This window comes from Lolium perenne, chromosome 1, assembly GCF_019359855.2.
Source record: "Lolium perenne isolate Kyuss_39 chromosome 1, Kyuss_2.0, whole genome shotgun sequence".
Taxonomy (NCBI): Eukaryota; Viridiplantae; Streptophyta; class Magnoliopsida; order Poales; family Poaceae; genus Lolium; species Lolium perenne.
In genome coordinates, this window is record NC_067244.2 from 126,351,345 (window position 1) to 126,365,643 (window position 14,299).

General features: G+C 40.9%; 1 protein-coding gene across 1 annotated transcript; it reads left to right on the forward strand.

The window, feature by feature from the left end:
- Positions 1–2,064: 2,064 nt before the first annotated feature.
- On the forward strand, positions 2,065–11,935 carry LOC127301418 (myosin-1). Its single transcript, XM_051331653.2, has 23 exons — positions 2,065–2,837; positions 3,528–3,629; positions 3,714–3,857; positions 3,934–4,084; positions 4,194–4,221; positions 5,202–5,367; positions 5,451–5,514; positions 5,635–5,648; positions 5,739–5,823; positions 6,093–6,196; positions 6,363–6,501; positions 6,671–6,789; positions 6,889–7,041; positions 7,121–7,210; positions 7,547–7,624; positions 8,230–8,388; positions 8,478–8,681; positions 8,760–8,965; positions 9,042–9,174; positions 10,326–10,455; positions 10,563–10,709; positions 10,808–10,887; positions 11,019–11,935. Exons 1-23 carry the CDS (start codon positions 2,466–2,468, stop codon positions 11,694–11,696), a joined length of 3,546 nt encoding a protein of 1,181 aa, XP_051187613.1. The 5' UTR covers positions 2,065–2,465; the 3' UTR covers positions 11,697–11,935.
- The last annotated feature ends 2,364 nt before the right edge of the window (positions 11,936–14,299 follow it).

Genomic DNA, 14,299 nt, shown 5'->3' on the forward strand with positions numbered 1-14,299 from the left:
AGCGACCGTTAGAAGTTCACGGGGATGTCCCAGTCGATGGGAGGACAAACCGTCCCTAGGAAGATCGCTTTTACTCTGACAACATGACGCCACCTGTAAAGCTGCCTGCATAATGCTGAATCAGTCCTTCTACTACTCGTAGCAGCAGCCAAAACAACTTAATCTATAGTAATAATGAGTCAATGTCAAATGGACGTTTACGGTGAACACGGCAACTCATGTATTGTCCAAAAATATGTTTTGATGACACAAGGGACCTCAAGCCACTAGAGTTTGTTTAGCTCCCGAGTTCCAGGAAACTTTGCAAGTATGTAACCTCATTACCGCAAAAAAGAGTAGATTTTCAAACTTACATTTTTTTTCCGTTAATTTAGGTCTTCCTATGCTCACGGGCAAAAAAATGATCCACTCTCGCAGACAGAATGCCGGAAGGACTATTCTTGATAAATACCTTCAAAATATTAGTGGTGGATTTCGACAAACATCAAACTTAAGCATACAATTAGTTTGTTTCACATGAAACATAGTGAGTATGGTATAAAACATTGGCAAACACCATGAACTTGAATGTTCGGTTCGTATGGATAGAAGGACATCTGCTTCTAATTAACATAGTCAAATTACTGCAATACACATGGAAATGAATTAATAAGACCTCTGGCTCCTAAATCCACCAAAAATGAGAGTGGAGCCACACCTAATAATCTGTTTCCGTGGATCTAAATCCATGACCTGAAAATTCCGCCTAGATCACCAACACCAAGTGAAAAATGGTTAGTGACATCTTTCCTTCTCTCTCATCTCTCCTCCTCTAGAAGACACGTCTTCTCGTTGAACCATATATCACTGCCACCATCGTTGCCACTCACCACACACTTGTGTTTCCACAACCCCACATCAGTGTCGTTTCCCTTTCCTATGCACCCGCCTCATCTCAACCCTCCTAGGACCCTCTTCCTTTGTCGTCTCGTGCTTGCCTCGTGACTTTGGCTTGTGTAGCACTGACCGACCATGGTCACCACCGTCAGCTCCCTTCACCAACGATGCATTCGAGGAACTAATGTAGGCTCCGACTCTTCTCATCTTTCCACTAGTCCGAGCCTATGCAAAGCCAACCGGTGAAGGCTAGCCTCTCCCGGTATGGCCGAGTGTCGGAATTTGTGTATCAAACACTTGGTGGAAAAATCATAACTTCAGGCGTGATTGAAAGTCAGGAGCGTGAACAAGGTTTAGTAGAGCAGCCTCCCCCGACCAAACAAGACCTAAGCGCTAACATTCTACTACTAAAGATTTTGGTCAGGTAGTAATTTATACGTACGAGGTCTGAAAATAGGTCCAAGTGGATTGTGAAATTCCCGCGTATTTCTGTGAAACCGGTCCCAAGGACAAACTTCCTCTACCATTGACCCGTTTGTCTGAAATAAACCATTGAATATTTATAGCATTTGATTCATCTTCCTATTCATTTTTTCCAACAGTTTTCAGTGAAATCAAAAGAAGCAGCTTACTCTTGAAAGATATCTTTGCAGCACGTGTGGACAAACAATGTTAAAATGGCATTGCTTCAGAATCAATGCGTATATACGCGTTGCCAACAATTGACTGCTTCCTGAATGAAATAAAGAAACAAATTATGCTAACTCAGTCATCCGATTTAAACATGCGGTGGCACCGCCCAGGACAGGATGAAAAGTCAAGAGATACCTTTTTTTTCTCTTACCAAGAGTGTGCATGGATAACCTTTCCTAGAATTTATTTTGCTCCTAATTCCTCAACCCATTTTGCCTTTTTTTCGTCAAGTACTGCAACGGCCGTACTATCCGTTAGCTTGCCGTTACCACCCCCACAACATCCGGCCACCCGTTGCTCACTCCCACACACGCACACACAGCCACACTCTTTTTTTCTGGATCTGGCTGATCCTACCCGCAGGCCGAATTATTGTGCGAGCGAGCAAGCAGCGCCATGTGGCGGATTCAAAACCAAACCTCTCACCCACCCGGCCACGCCATTTGGATTTGAACATTTTTAAACCAAGCCCCCAAGTAAGTAATTCCTTCCCGATACTAAAAGCGAGCCACCTTAATTCCAATAAAATATTTCCTCCCCACCACTCTCTCTGTCCCTGTCGCTGGCTCGCTCTCGGGCACACAGAGAGAGGCAGAGCCGTACGCGAGCTGCTGCTGCCGCCGCCGCGGTGGTGGAGGTTGGACGAGCCACGGCCACGGCCACGGCCTCACGCATCCGGGTTCCGCCGGCGCCGCCATTCCCGAGGCCTCCGCGGCGGTTCGCCAGATCGGCTCGTTTCTGCGGTGATTTCCTGCGGTTTCATTTGGACTAGCTTTTTTGCTGGGCGGAGGCGTGGATTGGCGCCCGGGAGGAGATTCGAGGCTGCCCGGGCGGAGATCCCGCGGGAGGCAGGGAGTCCCGCTCCTCCGCGGCCGCGGGGGCTGATTCCGCCCGCGATGGCGTCGGTGGACGTGCGGTCCGTGCGCAAGTCGTCCGCGCTGCGCGCGCGGGGGCCCGCCAAGCTGCAGGCCACCCGCTCCATGCCGCTCGACTACAGGCACGCGCCGCCCAAGCCCGCCGCCCCGGCCGCCAACGGCGTCGGCCGCCGCGCTGCTGACGTAGAGGAGGAGGAGGCGGCGCCGGCCGAGCGGGACGCGGACTCGCCATACAGCTCCGCGGCGGCGACAGCGGAGGAGGAGGAGGAGAGCGCCGCCGAAGGTGGCGGGGAGGCCGATTCGGCGTCTTCTGCGCCGCCGGCCGCGCCTGCCGGCCCCTCCTCGCAGCGCGACACCAGATGGGGCGACACCAGCTCCTACGGCGCTAAAAAGGTGCTTTTCTCCTACTTCTCTCTCCTTTCCCCCCGCCCCTTTCTCTTCTCGGACACTTCTCAGATGCCAGAATTCTTCTTATTACGGATAATAATGCTTCAGATTTGGTCTGTTCGTGATTTCCGAATTGCCGAGCCCCTTTATTTTCTTAGTTCAGTAATAACTGGAATTTCTGCTGCTGTTTTGGTACGTCACCCCGCAGTAGAGGTTATTTCCAACAACCAGTAGTAAACACAACTGTAAAGTGCCAGCCTGAGTGCCGAGTGAAGTTCTGCCTAGAGTTCTGGGAATGTCTTCTTCTCTACTAGCTGTTTGCCTTCTAGTAGATTGTCATGAAAATGTGATCCGGCATCATTCCACCCGTTAAGTAGATTTCTGTGTTTGCTAGTAGCAGGGGTTTGTTAAGCCAGTAAATCTAGCTTCATCATTTAAAATCTTGAACTGCCAGTGGTGTTTCAGTGGTTCATACTTATTTGCTGCCGCGTCTTTGGTAGTTTGGCCTCTTCTGTTTACCCGTTATACTACACATAATACTGTTATTATGTCACAAATTAAGAGATGCATTAGCTAGTTATTAGGCAGGCAATTCGTAATCGAACAACTTCTGGAGTTATGCAATTTGTACGCTTGGATCTGTTTTTCAACTTGGTGTACAATGCTAATTTACCTTCCACCCTACACTTCTTGCAGAAGCAAAGAGTTTTTTGTCAGCTTCCAAATGGCGACTGGGCCTTATGCACTGTGATTACCACCTCTGGTGACGAGTCCGTAGTAAAGGTCCCTGAAGGGAAGGTAAGCTACCTGCAATCTGCGCGCAAGATTTATTATCACTTTGAAATCATGATAATTTGACTCCCATTCTTGCAATTTAATAAGGTGCTAAGATTACAAACGGAGAGCCTTCAGCCTGCGAATCCTGAAATTCTTGATGGAGTGGATGATCTTATGCAGCTGAGTTATCTAAGTGAACCATCTGTGCTCTACAACTTGCAGTACAGATATTCTCAAGACATGATTTATGTGAGGATAGATCAGAACTTGTCTTCGCTTTTATGGATTTCGATGGCTCTCTTACTGATATGTTGTTGCGCTGCAGACTAAAGCAGGTCCAGTTTTGGTGGCCGTCAACCCTTTTAAAAAGGTTGCGCTGTATGGTGATGAGTATATAACTTCATATAGGAATAAAACAATGGACAGTCCACATGTGTATGCAATAGCAGATTCAGCCCTTCGTGAAATGAAAAGAGGTCAGTCTGCTGTTGCTGTTACATCTGTCTTGGTGATACAATCTACACATTTTTTTTTGAGGAAAATCATCTACATCAATGCCTAACTAATTGCCATGTTTGTTTGCAGATGAAGTTAACCAGTCCATTATTATAAGGTTGGTATTGTTTTTTCCCTAAGAAACATCCAGTGGGATTCCTATTGTATATACGTTGCACCTTTATTGGCATGGTTTCATTTTCTGCTACTCATTTAGTCCAGCCACATGAAATGTGTTTATTTGGGTAACATGAAATGTGTTGTTGGGATCGGTACGGTTTCATTTTCTGCTACTTCTTGAGTCTGCTGAACAAAATAAATAATGAATCAACCAGCCAAATGTACATACATTAATTGCCTCATTGATAGATAAATACATGCATTGTCCCTCGGTTCAGTTCAGGCCACACTGTAAGGATCCTCAGGGATATTAAAAATTTCGCTGATGTTTGTCTTACAAAAATTGGGACTTGAGTACTCCGCTTCCTTCCAACAGATTCAATAGTCACACCAAACTTTATAATCTCATTTACCTGTTCCATTACCCGATTCACTTGAAGTAATAATAAATGTGTTAGATATCTTGTGGCTCCAAAATTTCTAGTTTTCTGGACTCCCTCTGTCCTTAAATAAGTGTGCTTCTAGATCTTCTACTAAGTCAAAAAATTTAAACTTTGACTAACTTTATTGGAAAAGTAGCAAGATATATGTCATCGAATCTGTATAATATGAAACTCCATCTCAAGACAGATCTAGTGATACTAAATTGGTATCATAAATGTTGTTACTTTCCCCATAAAATCGGTCAAACTTTAAAATATTTGACTTAGGACAAGCCTAGAAGTACACTTATTTGAGGACAGAGGGAGTATCTCCTTATATTGGAATAGACAGTGGATTAGTACACCATGCAAAAATCTAATAAGAAAACTATACAAATAGTGAATGTTCACTTTGTAGGATAATTAGCAGTTAAGTTTGCAGTTTCAGTTCTTTTTTATTTCATTGACATCAATTTAAAAAAGCAAATGTATTCCTTTCTTACTTAAACCATGATATCGTCAGCAAATGAATGAATGATGCCATTATTGTATGTAGTGGTGAGAGTGGAGCAGGAAAAACAGAAACTGCAAAGATTGCCATGCAGTATTTGGCTTCTCTTGGAGGTGGAAGTGGCATTGAATATGAGATCTTACAAACCAACCCAATACTTGAGGCCTTCGGCAATGCAAAGACATTAAGAAATGATAACTCAAGTCGCTTTGTAAGTTTTTTCTTGTGGGTATAACAATACTGTACTGCAGTCTGCAGAACAAAGTTTGGCTAATATTCTTGTCGTTATTACAGGGAAAGCTCATTGAAATTCATTTCAGTACAACTGGAAGAATATGTGGTGCCATGATTCAAACATGTACGCAGTTTCTACCGTGTATACCTGCTTTATGTCGTTAGCATTTTCTTGTTTGAAATTAATTTATGACTACTATTGATGAAATTTTCTAATGCTCTTGCTGCATGCACAATTGGACAGTTTTACTTGAGAAGGTAACTTCAAATCCTTTGGTTATTTATTTTCCTTATCTAAATGCATTTTTATGATAAGTAATCTAATCCCACCTTTTTCCACTATGGTAGTCAAGGGTTGTACAGTGTGCAGTTGGTGAGCGTTCCTACCATATATTTTATCAGCTATGTGCTGGTGCTCCACCGACTCTCAGAGGTATACAATCTATTCATCCACTCTGAATTGGTTACTTGCTGTCTTATTTTGGTTGATACAGAAGTACTTATGATGACATATAAGTATATCCTTCCAAACTTCTATTGAATATAGTCCTTTTTCTTCTGTGTATTACAAGAACCACTCTTTGTGCTGCGCAGTTTCCAACAGAGATTATATCTTTATGTTGACAATCGACGTTGCTCTACTCTTTTGCACTGCATGATCCTTAATTGCTGTACATGGTTTCTTACAATGTTTCGATACAGAGAAGTTGAATTTGAAGAAGGTCGATGAATACAAATATCTGAAACAGAGTTGCTGCTATTCAATTGCTGGCGTGGATGATGCTCAAATGTTCCGTACTGTCACGGTATAGTTTTTTTTGTTCCTCATTCTAAAGAAGATACCCTTTTTTTTACATTACCTGGGACAAAACAGTAAATACATTGCTATATAAGGCTAATTCCATGGAAGCATCTTCGTACTTGTATTTGTTCTTCTCCACTGTCATGTTTGCTGACTTCTATTTTTTCTAGGAAGCTATGAACATCGTCCATATCAGCAAGGAGGACCAAGATAATGTTTTCGCAATGGTTTCTGCTGTGCTATGGCTCGGAGATGTCTCTTTCACAATTATTGATAATGAGAATCATGTTGAGATCATTGTAGAAGAAGGTACAAAGAACAAGTATGCTTTTAGTCAACAATATGGTCGTCTGGACAATAACTTCCACTATATTGTGGTCTTCGCTGATGATTAGTATATTGTTAGACATCATCAGTGTTACATACTGATCATACTGCAATTTTAAAGGATTGAAAACAAATTACCATCTTATTTCAGCTGCTGAAACGGTTTCAAGACTTCTTGGCTGCAGTATTGAAGATCTCAATTTAGCTCTGTCAAAGCGTCACATGAAAGTTAATAATGAAAATATTGTCCAGAAGCTTACCCTTGCACAGGTTAGTATGGTTTCTCAACTAAAGGCTAGGGAAAATAGTAGCATGACATGCTATGCGATTTTCATCTCTTATGCACCCACTTCTCTCTGGATATTGCAGGCAACTGACACAAGAGATGCGCTGGCCAAAGCCCTATATGCTAGTTTGTTTGAGTGGCTTGTAGAACAAATTAACAAGTCTCTTTCTGTTGGCAAGCGTCGAACTGGGAGATCAATCAGTATTCTTGACATCTACGGCTTTGAATCATTTGATGTAATGAACTTACCTTTGACCTGCTGGCATCACATTTTCGTTGTCAAATGTATTCTCATGGCATGCTATCAATATGCAGAAGAACAGTTTTGAACAGTTCTGCATTAATTATGCCAACGAGAGGCTACAACAACATTTCAACCGCCATTTGTTTAAGCTCGAGCAAGAGGTGAGCTATTGTTATGGTTTAACTAGCAGGTGTATCTTGCAGCGTTGCAGTTTACTCAGCTAGGTTCCAGCATGTGTAAATTTTATAGTGACTATTCTTGTTCATTAACCAATCTCAAAATACGATAACATCATTCACTAATTTGTTTTTATAAGAACATTGTTGCTTCTATTATTCTTACTGATTTATGGTTTCAAATCCTGTCACAACTGTAATGTTAAACTCTAATGGTGGAGCAAACTCTAATATTGACTCCAAGATTGCTATATAGTCACTCAATGATTTATTGACTTTCCTGTAGAAGTTGTCTGAAAAATATGTGGTTTCTGTGAACAGGAATATGTTGAGGATGGCATTGACTGGGCTAAGGTTGAGTTTGAGGATAACCAGGATTGTTTGAATCTATTCGAGAAAGTATGGGTCACTACATTGTCTTCAATGTTGGCATCATTATGAAATTATACTGTAATTATATTATTCTGTGCTGGAAATGCTTTAAGTTCATGTACCAATAATTGCTATTTCCATATTATGCAATCATTTCTTAGCTCAAAATACACTACTAAAAATCAAAATGTTTTGGATAGAAGGTCTCCACTTCCTTAAAATTAAAGCCTCCGAATTCGAGATATGCATATACTTCCATTTGTAGGAATACATGGGTTCTATAAACTTGGTAAATACTGCTTGATTGACTCAGCCTAACCTTGTAACTAGCATTAGGAAACAAGGGTAGAACTTATAAGCTATAACTGGCTTATCATAATGGAATCTGGGTTGCCACAAAGTTCTATATTGGTTAACCTTGCTGGAGTTTTGGTGACTTCTGTAGTGTCCTATGGCAAAAAAAAAAAAAACCATGTACTTGCAATTTTTTTTATCGTTGTTTGAGGACCTAATAAAATGTCTGACATTCTCTTTGTATCTGTATATCTTGTTAACTTGACATGAACCCTATTTACTAGTCAGTAATAACTGTTTGCCTCTTTCATTCTTTGTCTCGTTTCTACTGGATACAGAAACCACTGGGGTTGTTGTCTCTGCTGGATGAGGAATCTACGTTTCCTAATGCCACAGACCTTACTTTTGCGAACAAGCTCAAGCAACATCTTGACAACAATTCTTGCTTCAGAGGAGAAAGGGGCAAGGCTTTCACTGTTCGTCATTATGCAGGAGAGGTTGGAACTTGTCACATATCCACTGTTATGTTCACAATTATCTTTCTTTTACCATTTGTTGACTTTATTAGCATTTCCTTTATGATCAGGTGGCATATGACACATCAGGTTTTCTAGAGAAGAATAGAGATTTGTTGCACATGGACTCAATTCAGTTTCTTGCCAAATGCAAATTGTCTATACCACAAATGTTTGCATCCAAGATGCTTGCTCAATCAGATAATCTAGAATCCGTTCCATATAGGCCTAGTGTTGCTGATTCACAGAAGTTAAGTGTAGCAATGAAGTTTAAGGTAAAGAAAATTGTGCACACAAATAACAATTTTATGAGATCTTAAATGAATCTGATCAACTGTTCAAATGTTTCGCAGGGACAATTGTTCCAACTTATGCAAAGACTTGAAAGCACAACGCCACACTTCATACGATGTATTAAACCAAACAATTTGCAACTCCCTGCCATTTACGGACAAGAACTTGTGCTCCAACAGCTCAAATGCTGTGGGGTTCTTGAGGTTGTACGAATTTCGAGATCTGGGTATCCAACAAGAATGACACATCAGAAGTTTGCTCGCCGGTAAAACAAATATCAGTATATGCATTACACATCTGTTTTTTTCTGTGTGCAGAAGTTAAACAATTCAAGTTATCAGGTATGGCTTTCTTCTTGAGGATGTCGCGTCTCAAGATCCACTTAGTGTTTCGGTTGCAATTCTTCATCAGTTCAACATTTTGCCTGAGATGTATCAAGTTGGCTATACAAAATTGTTCTTCCGAACTGGTCAGGTCAGTTAAACAGTTGTTGTTTAATTCATTAACGTCCCTTGAGTTATTATTGTATTTCATACATTATTCTAGTACTCTTAGTGGCAGCCCATTATTTGAGCATGGCCAGAGTTAACTACAGTTGCATCGTTGAATGTTTCATTCATTAACGTCCCTTGAGTTATTATTGTATTTCATACATTATTCTAGTACTCTCAGTGGCAGCCCATTATTTGAGCATGGCCAGAGTTAACTACAGTTGCATCGTTGAATGTTTTGCCCATCCAAATCTTCAATTCTTATTTTCTTACAAAATTTCAATGGTGGGCATGCCGGGCTTTGGCTCTGCCACTGAGTACTCTGTTTACGCTATGTATCCTTATCAGATACTTCCTGATACTCAAATTGGCGTTGACTTTCAATATTATTTAACAGTCAAATAAATATTCCAGATACTCCCTGATTCTTTACAGCAGAGCAGCTTACTAATTTGCTATTCTACTGACATGCTAATAAATTGCTATGTCTAGTAAGGACATTACTTAGTACATTCAGTGATTTTCTTGTAGAGGCAGTAAGGCATCAAACATATATATTCTACAGTTTTACTAGGAGTAAGAGTATACAGAAATTGGGATCACAAGATCCATGTAGTAAAGCAGCACTGATATACACACAGCAGGCGTCTAAATAGAAATAATATGTATACAACAAGATGACAACTTCAAATATGTAATAACGAAAAACATAGGTAGGGGATGCTTTTTAAGAGGAAGCCAAGAGCACAGTGGTTCGTGAATTTTAGAGCTAGACCTGGTGATTTGTTTAGCTAATGACTAGAGGCTCTCAATCTTCTAATGCGCGGCTCGTCTTTTGTCCCTCTTATATTGTGTATATGATGTATTATTTTTTTTTAAAGTTATACCTGAGGACAATGTTGCATCACTGTGTCTGTACCTCCATTCCTGTATCGTGTATCAGGTGGCATACTTTTTAAGTAAAACCGTTAGTCTATGATATTTATATGAGTGGACATTACATGTTTGCAGGTCCTTCCTAAAATTTACAATTCATAATTGTTTTTTCTTTGGATGTTGTCTATACATTTGTCTACTATTATTTAAGCTTATAATGACAAGTATCTTCTGTTTGTTGATATTTCGGAACTGAAGATTGGCAAACTTGAGAATACTCGAAATCGTACTCTACATGGTGTTTTAAGGGTTCAAAGCTGTTTCAGAGGGTATCAAGCACGGCGGCATGCAATTGAACGGATGAGAGGAGTTTTGGCTCTTCAATCATGTACAACATCCAGCCTACTGCCTTTATGCACCTTTCTGTATTTTTTGTTCCTGTATCTTTTCCTGCTCATCTTACTGTATGGGCTGGTCGCTCTTCTTATCTTGCAGTCATTCGTGGTGAGAATGCAAGACAAACTTATTCATCTCTGTTGAGGAAACATAGGGCAGCTACTCTTCTGCAAAGAAATCTAAGAGGCTGGCTTGCAAGAAGATATTTCCTTAAGATAAGGAAGGCTTCAGTGGTAATACAATCTGGTAAGAATGCTGTTCTTATTTTCGTAAGACTTTGCATAGACAGAAGTGGTAATATGACTCATTGTTTCTGGTCCCCTTTGTCTTAAATATATGTGAAGGCATCCGTGGTTGTCTTGTTAGAAGATGTGCCGGCAATGTTGATCTACTGAACGTGTTGAGAGAACTTGAATCGAAAAAGGTACACTATGTCTCTTTCTCTTCTCTGTTACTGTTTTCCCCCCTTAGTATGCATGTAAGACATGAGGTAGAACTGTAGAAAAAAAAATCTGTACTCTATGCTTGCGGTTTACACACATTGAATTCTTCCAGGAGGCAGAGGGTGACCAAATTTTGATCAAGGCATCTTTCCTGGCTGAGCTACAAAGGCGAATCCTGAGGGCCGAGGCGACAGTTCGAGAAAAGGATGAAGAGAATGAGATGTTGCACCAACGGCTTCAGCAATACGAAAACCGATGGTTAGAGTACGAGCAGAAAATGAAATCGATGGAGGAAATGTGGCAGAAGCAGATGCGATCACTGCAGTCAAGCCTTTCCGTAGCAAAGAAGAGCCTTGCTCTGGACGATACACCTAGGATGTCCGACTCATCCGTGGAGCAGAGCTGGGAGACCAACGGGAATCATGTCGGCGGGGGCTCCCAGCTGGTCCCGAGGATCACTGGGCGAGAGATGAACGCCAGCATCAGTGTCATCGGCCGCCTAGCGGAGGAATTCGAGCAGCGGAGCCAGGTCTTCGCTGACGACGCCAAGTTCTTGGTCGAGGTCAAGTCTGGGCAGGCGGATGCCAGCCTGAACCCGGACATGGAGCTCCGCAGGCTGAAGCAGAACTTCGACTCGTGGAAGAAGGATTTCAGCTCCCGCATAAGGGAGACCAAAGTGATCCTCAACAAGCTCGCCACGACGGGGAGCAGCGGTGGGGGCAACGATTCTTCCCCCAACTCTGCCAAGAAAAAGTGGTGGGGCAGGCTCAACACCTCCAAGTTTTCGTGATTTTTTATGTATAACCATGTAGTAGACGCGCCGGCATTTTACACGTCAGTGCTAGTCCTAGAGATTTGTGGTGAGTGCTGCCAAGTCCAATGTGTTGGACTGGATATGTGATTCGTGGAGGGCGAGTTGTATAGTTCTTCCACAGAGGGGCTTCTTTGCAGAGCCCAAGAACCACTGAGTTGTGATGTAATTACTTGCTAAGGTATACTACTGAAAGGAGGGAGATTGGTGATTGCTCAGTGCTCTTCTCTTGTCATTTTGTCTGCTGTAATATGTATGTATCTCTATGCGGTCAAGTAATAGCCCGTTGCAGAGTGTGCTGCACTGCTGCCGCGTGGCTAGATGTCCTAAAGCAACACATATGGTTGACTTTTAATACTATATATATGTGCGTCCACAAGTCAATGCAGACGGTGTACTTTATACTGTGAAGATATAAAATACTATGTTCTTTTTGGCTGTCTACATGCAAAGGAATTATGGACAAAATTGCGTTTATCAGCTATTGTTTAAGGATGTGTTACAAGTTGATCGAGCAGGTAGTCGGGTGCTTGAGAAACTTTTGGTGAAACAACATGCTGATGATGTCAAAGATTAATCATCGTGGTGTCATGGTATATTTGGTGGATGAGAAGACAAATGGTGCATGGTGAGCGAGTACCACCAACTCCAATCACCGCTATGTCCATTTGTGTACTCACTGAAAATAATATAAGTCCAAGAACTCAGCTAATAGAAGAGTGTGTGGATTAAACCGAAGGAAAAAAGTTCCACATAAATGTGGATTGAAGTTTTAAACTAGAAAATTTTACATGTAGAGTTGGGGCGGTGTTTCGGGACAATGCATGAAGCTTCATTGCAGCCTGCAATGATCCCGTGCAAACACTGTGAAAGCTTCTGCCATTTGTAGAGCCTTAGCCATTCCTAAATCCTAATGAGGTAGGATGTTTTTCGGAGAATTATTCAATCAGATTGGTTGTAGTTTAGTTTTCATAATAGGAAATAAATTGTGTAGCTGATTGTTTAGCGAGAAAGAAGACTTCACTCTCATGTATTTGGGTAGATGAACCACCACATTTTATAGCTTCTCTCATAATTGGTGATATATATGTGATTTGATTAATAAAGCTTGTAGCAGAATTTTGCTGTTTCCTAGAAAAAGACTTCCAATCTGTACAAGCTTACAAAATTTGCGGAATTGATTGAAGTTCTGTACCGGCAGGTAATGGTTTGGGAACTGGAGAGTCTTGTCATTTTTTGCGCTCTCTAGCTGAAAATCTCATAGAAACCTGCAAAATTGTAAGCAAGACTCGCATATTGTTTGGCCTCTGGAGAAAATGAGATAATTAGTGCTTAAGCGACGACATATGTACTACCTCTGACCATAAAATAATGTTATAAGTTTATCTAAATTTAAAAGTATGTGACCAGTCTAATAAATCTTTTATAGACGGAGTGAGCAGCTCATAATGATGCGGTTTGTGTCTAATAATATGAATTTTCTGTAGCTCTATGTATCTTTATCTTCATCTTTATCTTTATCTTTACCTACTAATAAAGGAAGTAAGGTTTCTTCCCTACTTTTCGTCCGTTTTTTAATTATCTATATTTTTTTATCACAATTACGGTACTTGCCACCGTCAAGTTAATAAAGTGGTTTGTGCGCCGAACGATCCCTCGACCCAAACAAAAGAAGATCCAGCGAACCACAGGAGAAGGTAAAGCTGCCAGCGCGATGGAATATATACTAGAGACCTTATCTTATCTCCTCGTCAGTTTTCATTTTTAGTCCATCTATCTATTACATTTATGAAAAACATCCTAAGCCATTGGGAACACAACACGCAGTGGAAGAAGAATTTGTTTTGGCTCTTTGCTCTCCGCCTTCAAAAATAGGAACACTAGGATTGTTTGTTTCCTCTTATGAATTTTTTTCTTTCACGACATCGCATGTTAGTAATTTCATGATTTAGACGTCGGTAGAGACAAACACTTGTACAGATAAAAATCAAAATGAAATAAAATATATTTTGATAGCTATAAATTACATCATATTATTTTTTAGATTTGTGAGCACTTGTTAAATTATTATAATAGGCACTTCTGTGTGGATTATTGGTTTTGAAAAGAATTTTGAAGGTGAACCATAACTCCATATCCTTCGAGAGAATTGGATTGGTTGATTGAGATCGGATCGGTGTCATCACGCGAGATAAAAAGTGTCCCCATGCGAGGCTATAGACATGTGATCCCCAAGAAAACTAACATAATTTATGTATTGATATATTAATTAAATTGAAGTAGTGTGATCTTTATTACAAATCTAACACATATAAAAGTAAGTTTAGTTGATTTTACGGCGCCATAGCAACGCACATGTTTTGTGCTATTATAGTTTTATTTTGGTTACTGTTTTACCCCACTCAACTAATGATTTGATAAAAACATTGCATTTTTTTTTGAAAACACCATATATTAGGTCAGCAAGCCGTCTCATTAAAAACCTCCCAGTCCCCTGGTGAGGAAAAGAGTGCGTAAGAAACTTGCCGCCTTGACATCAAATGATCCTTACATCATGCGAAAGCCTATCCAACAGAAAACTA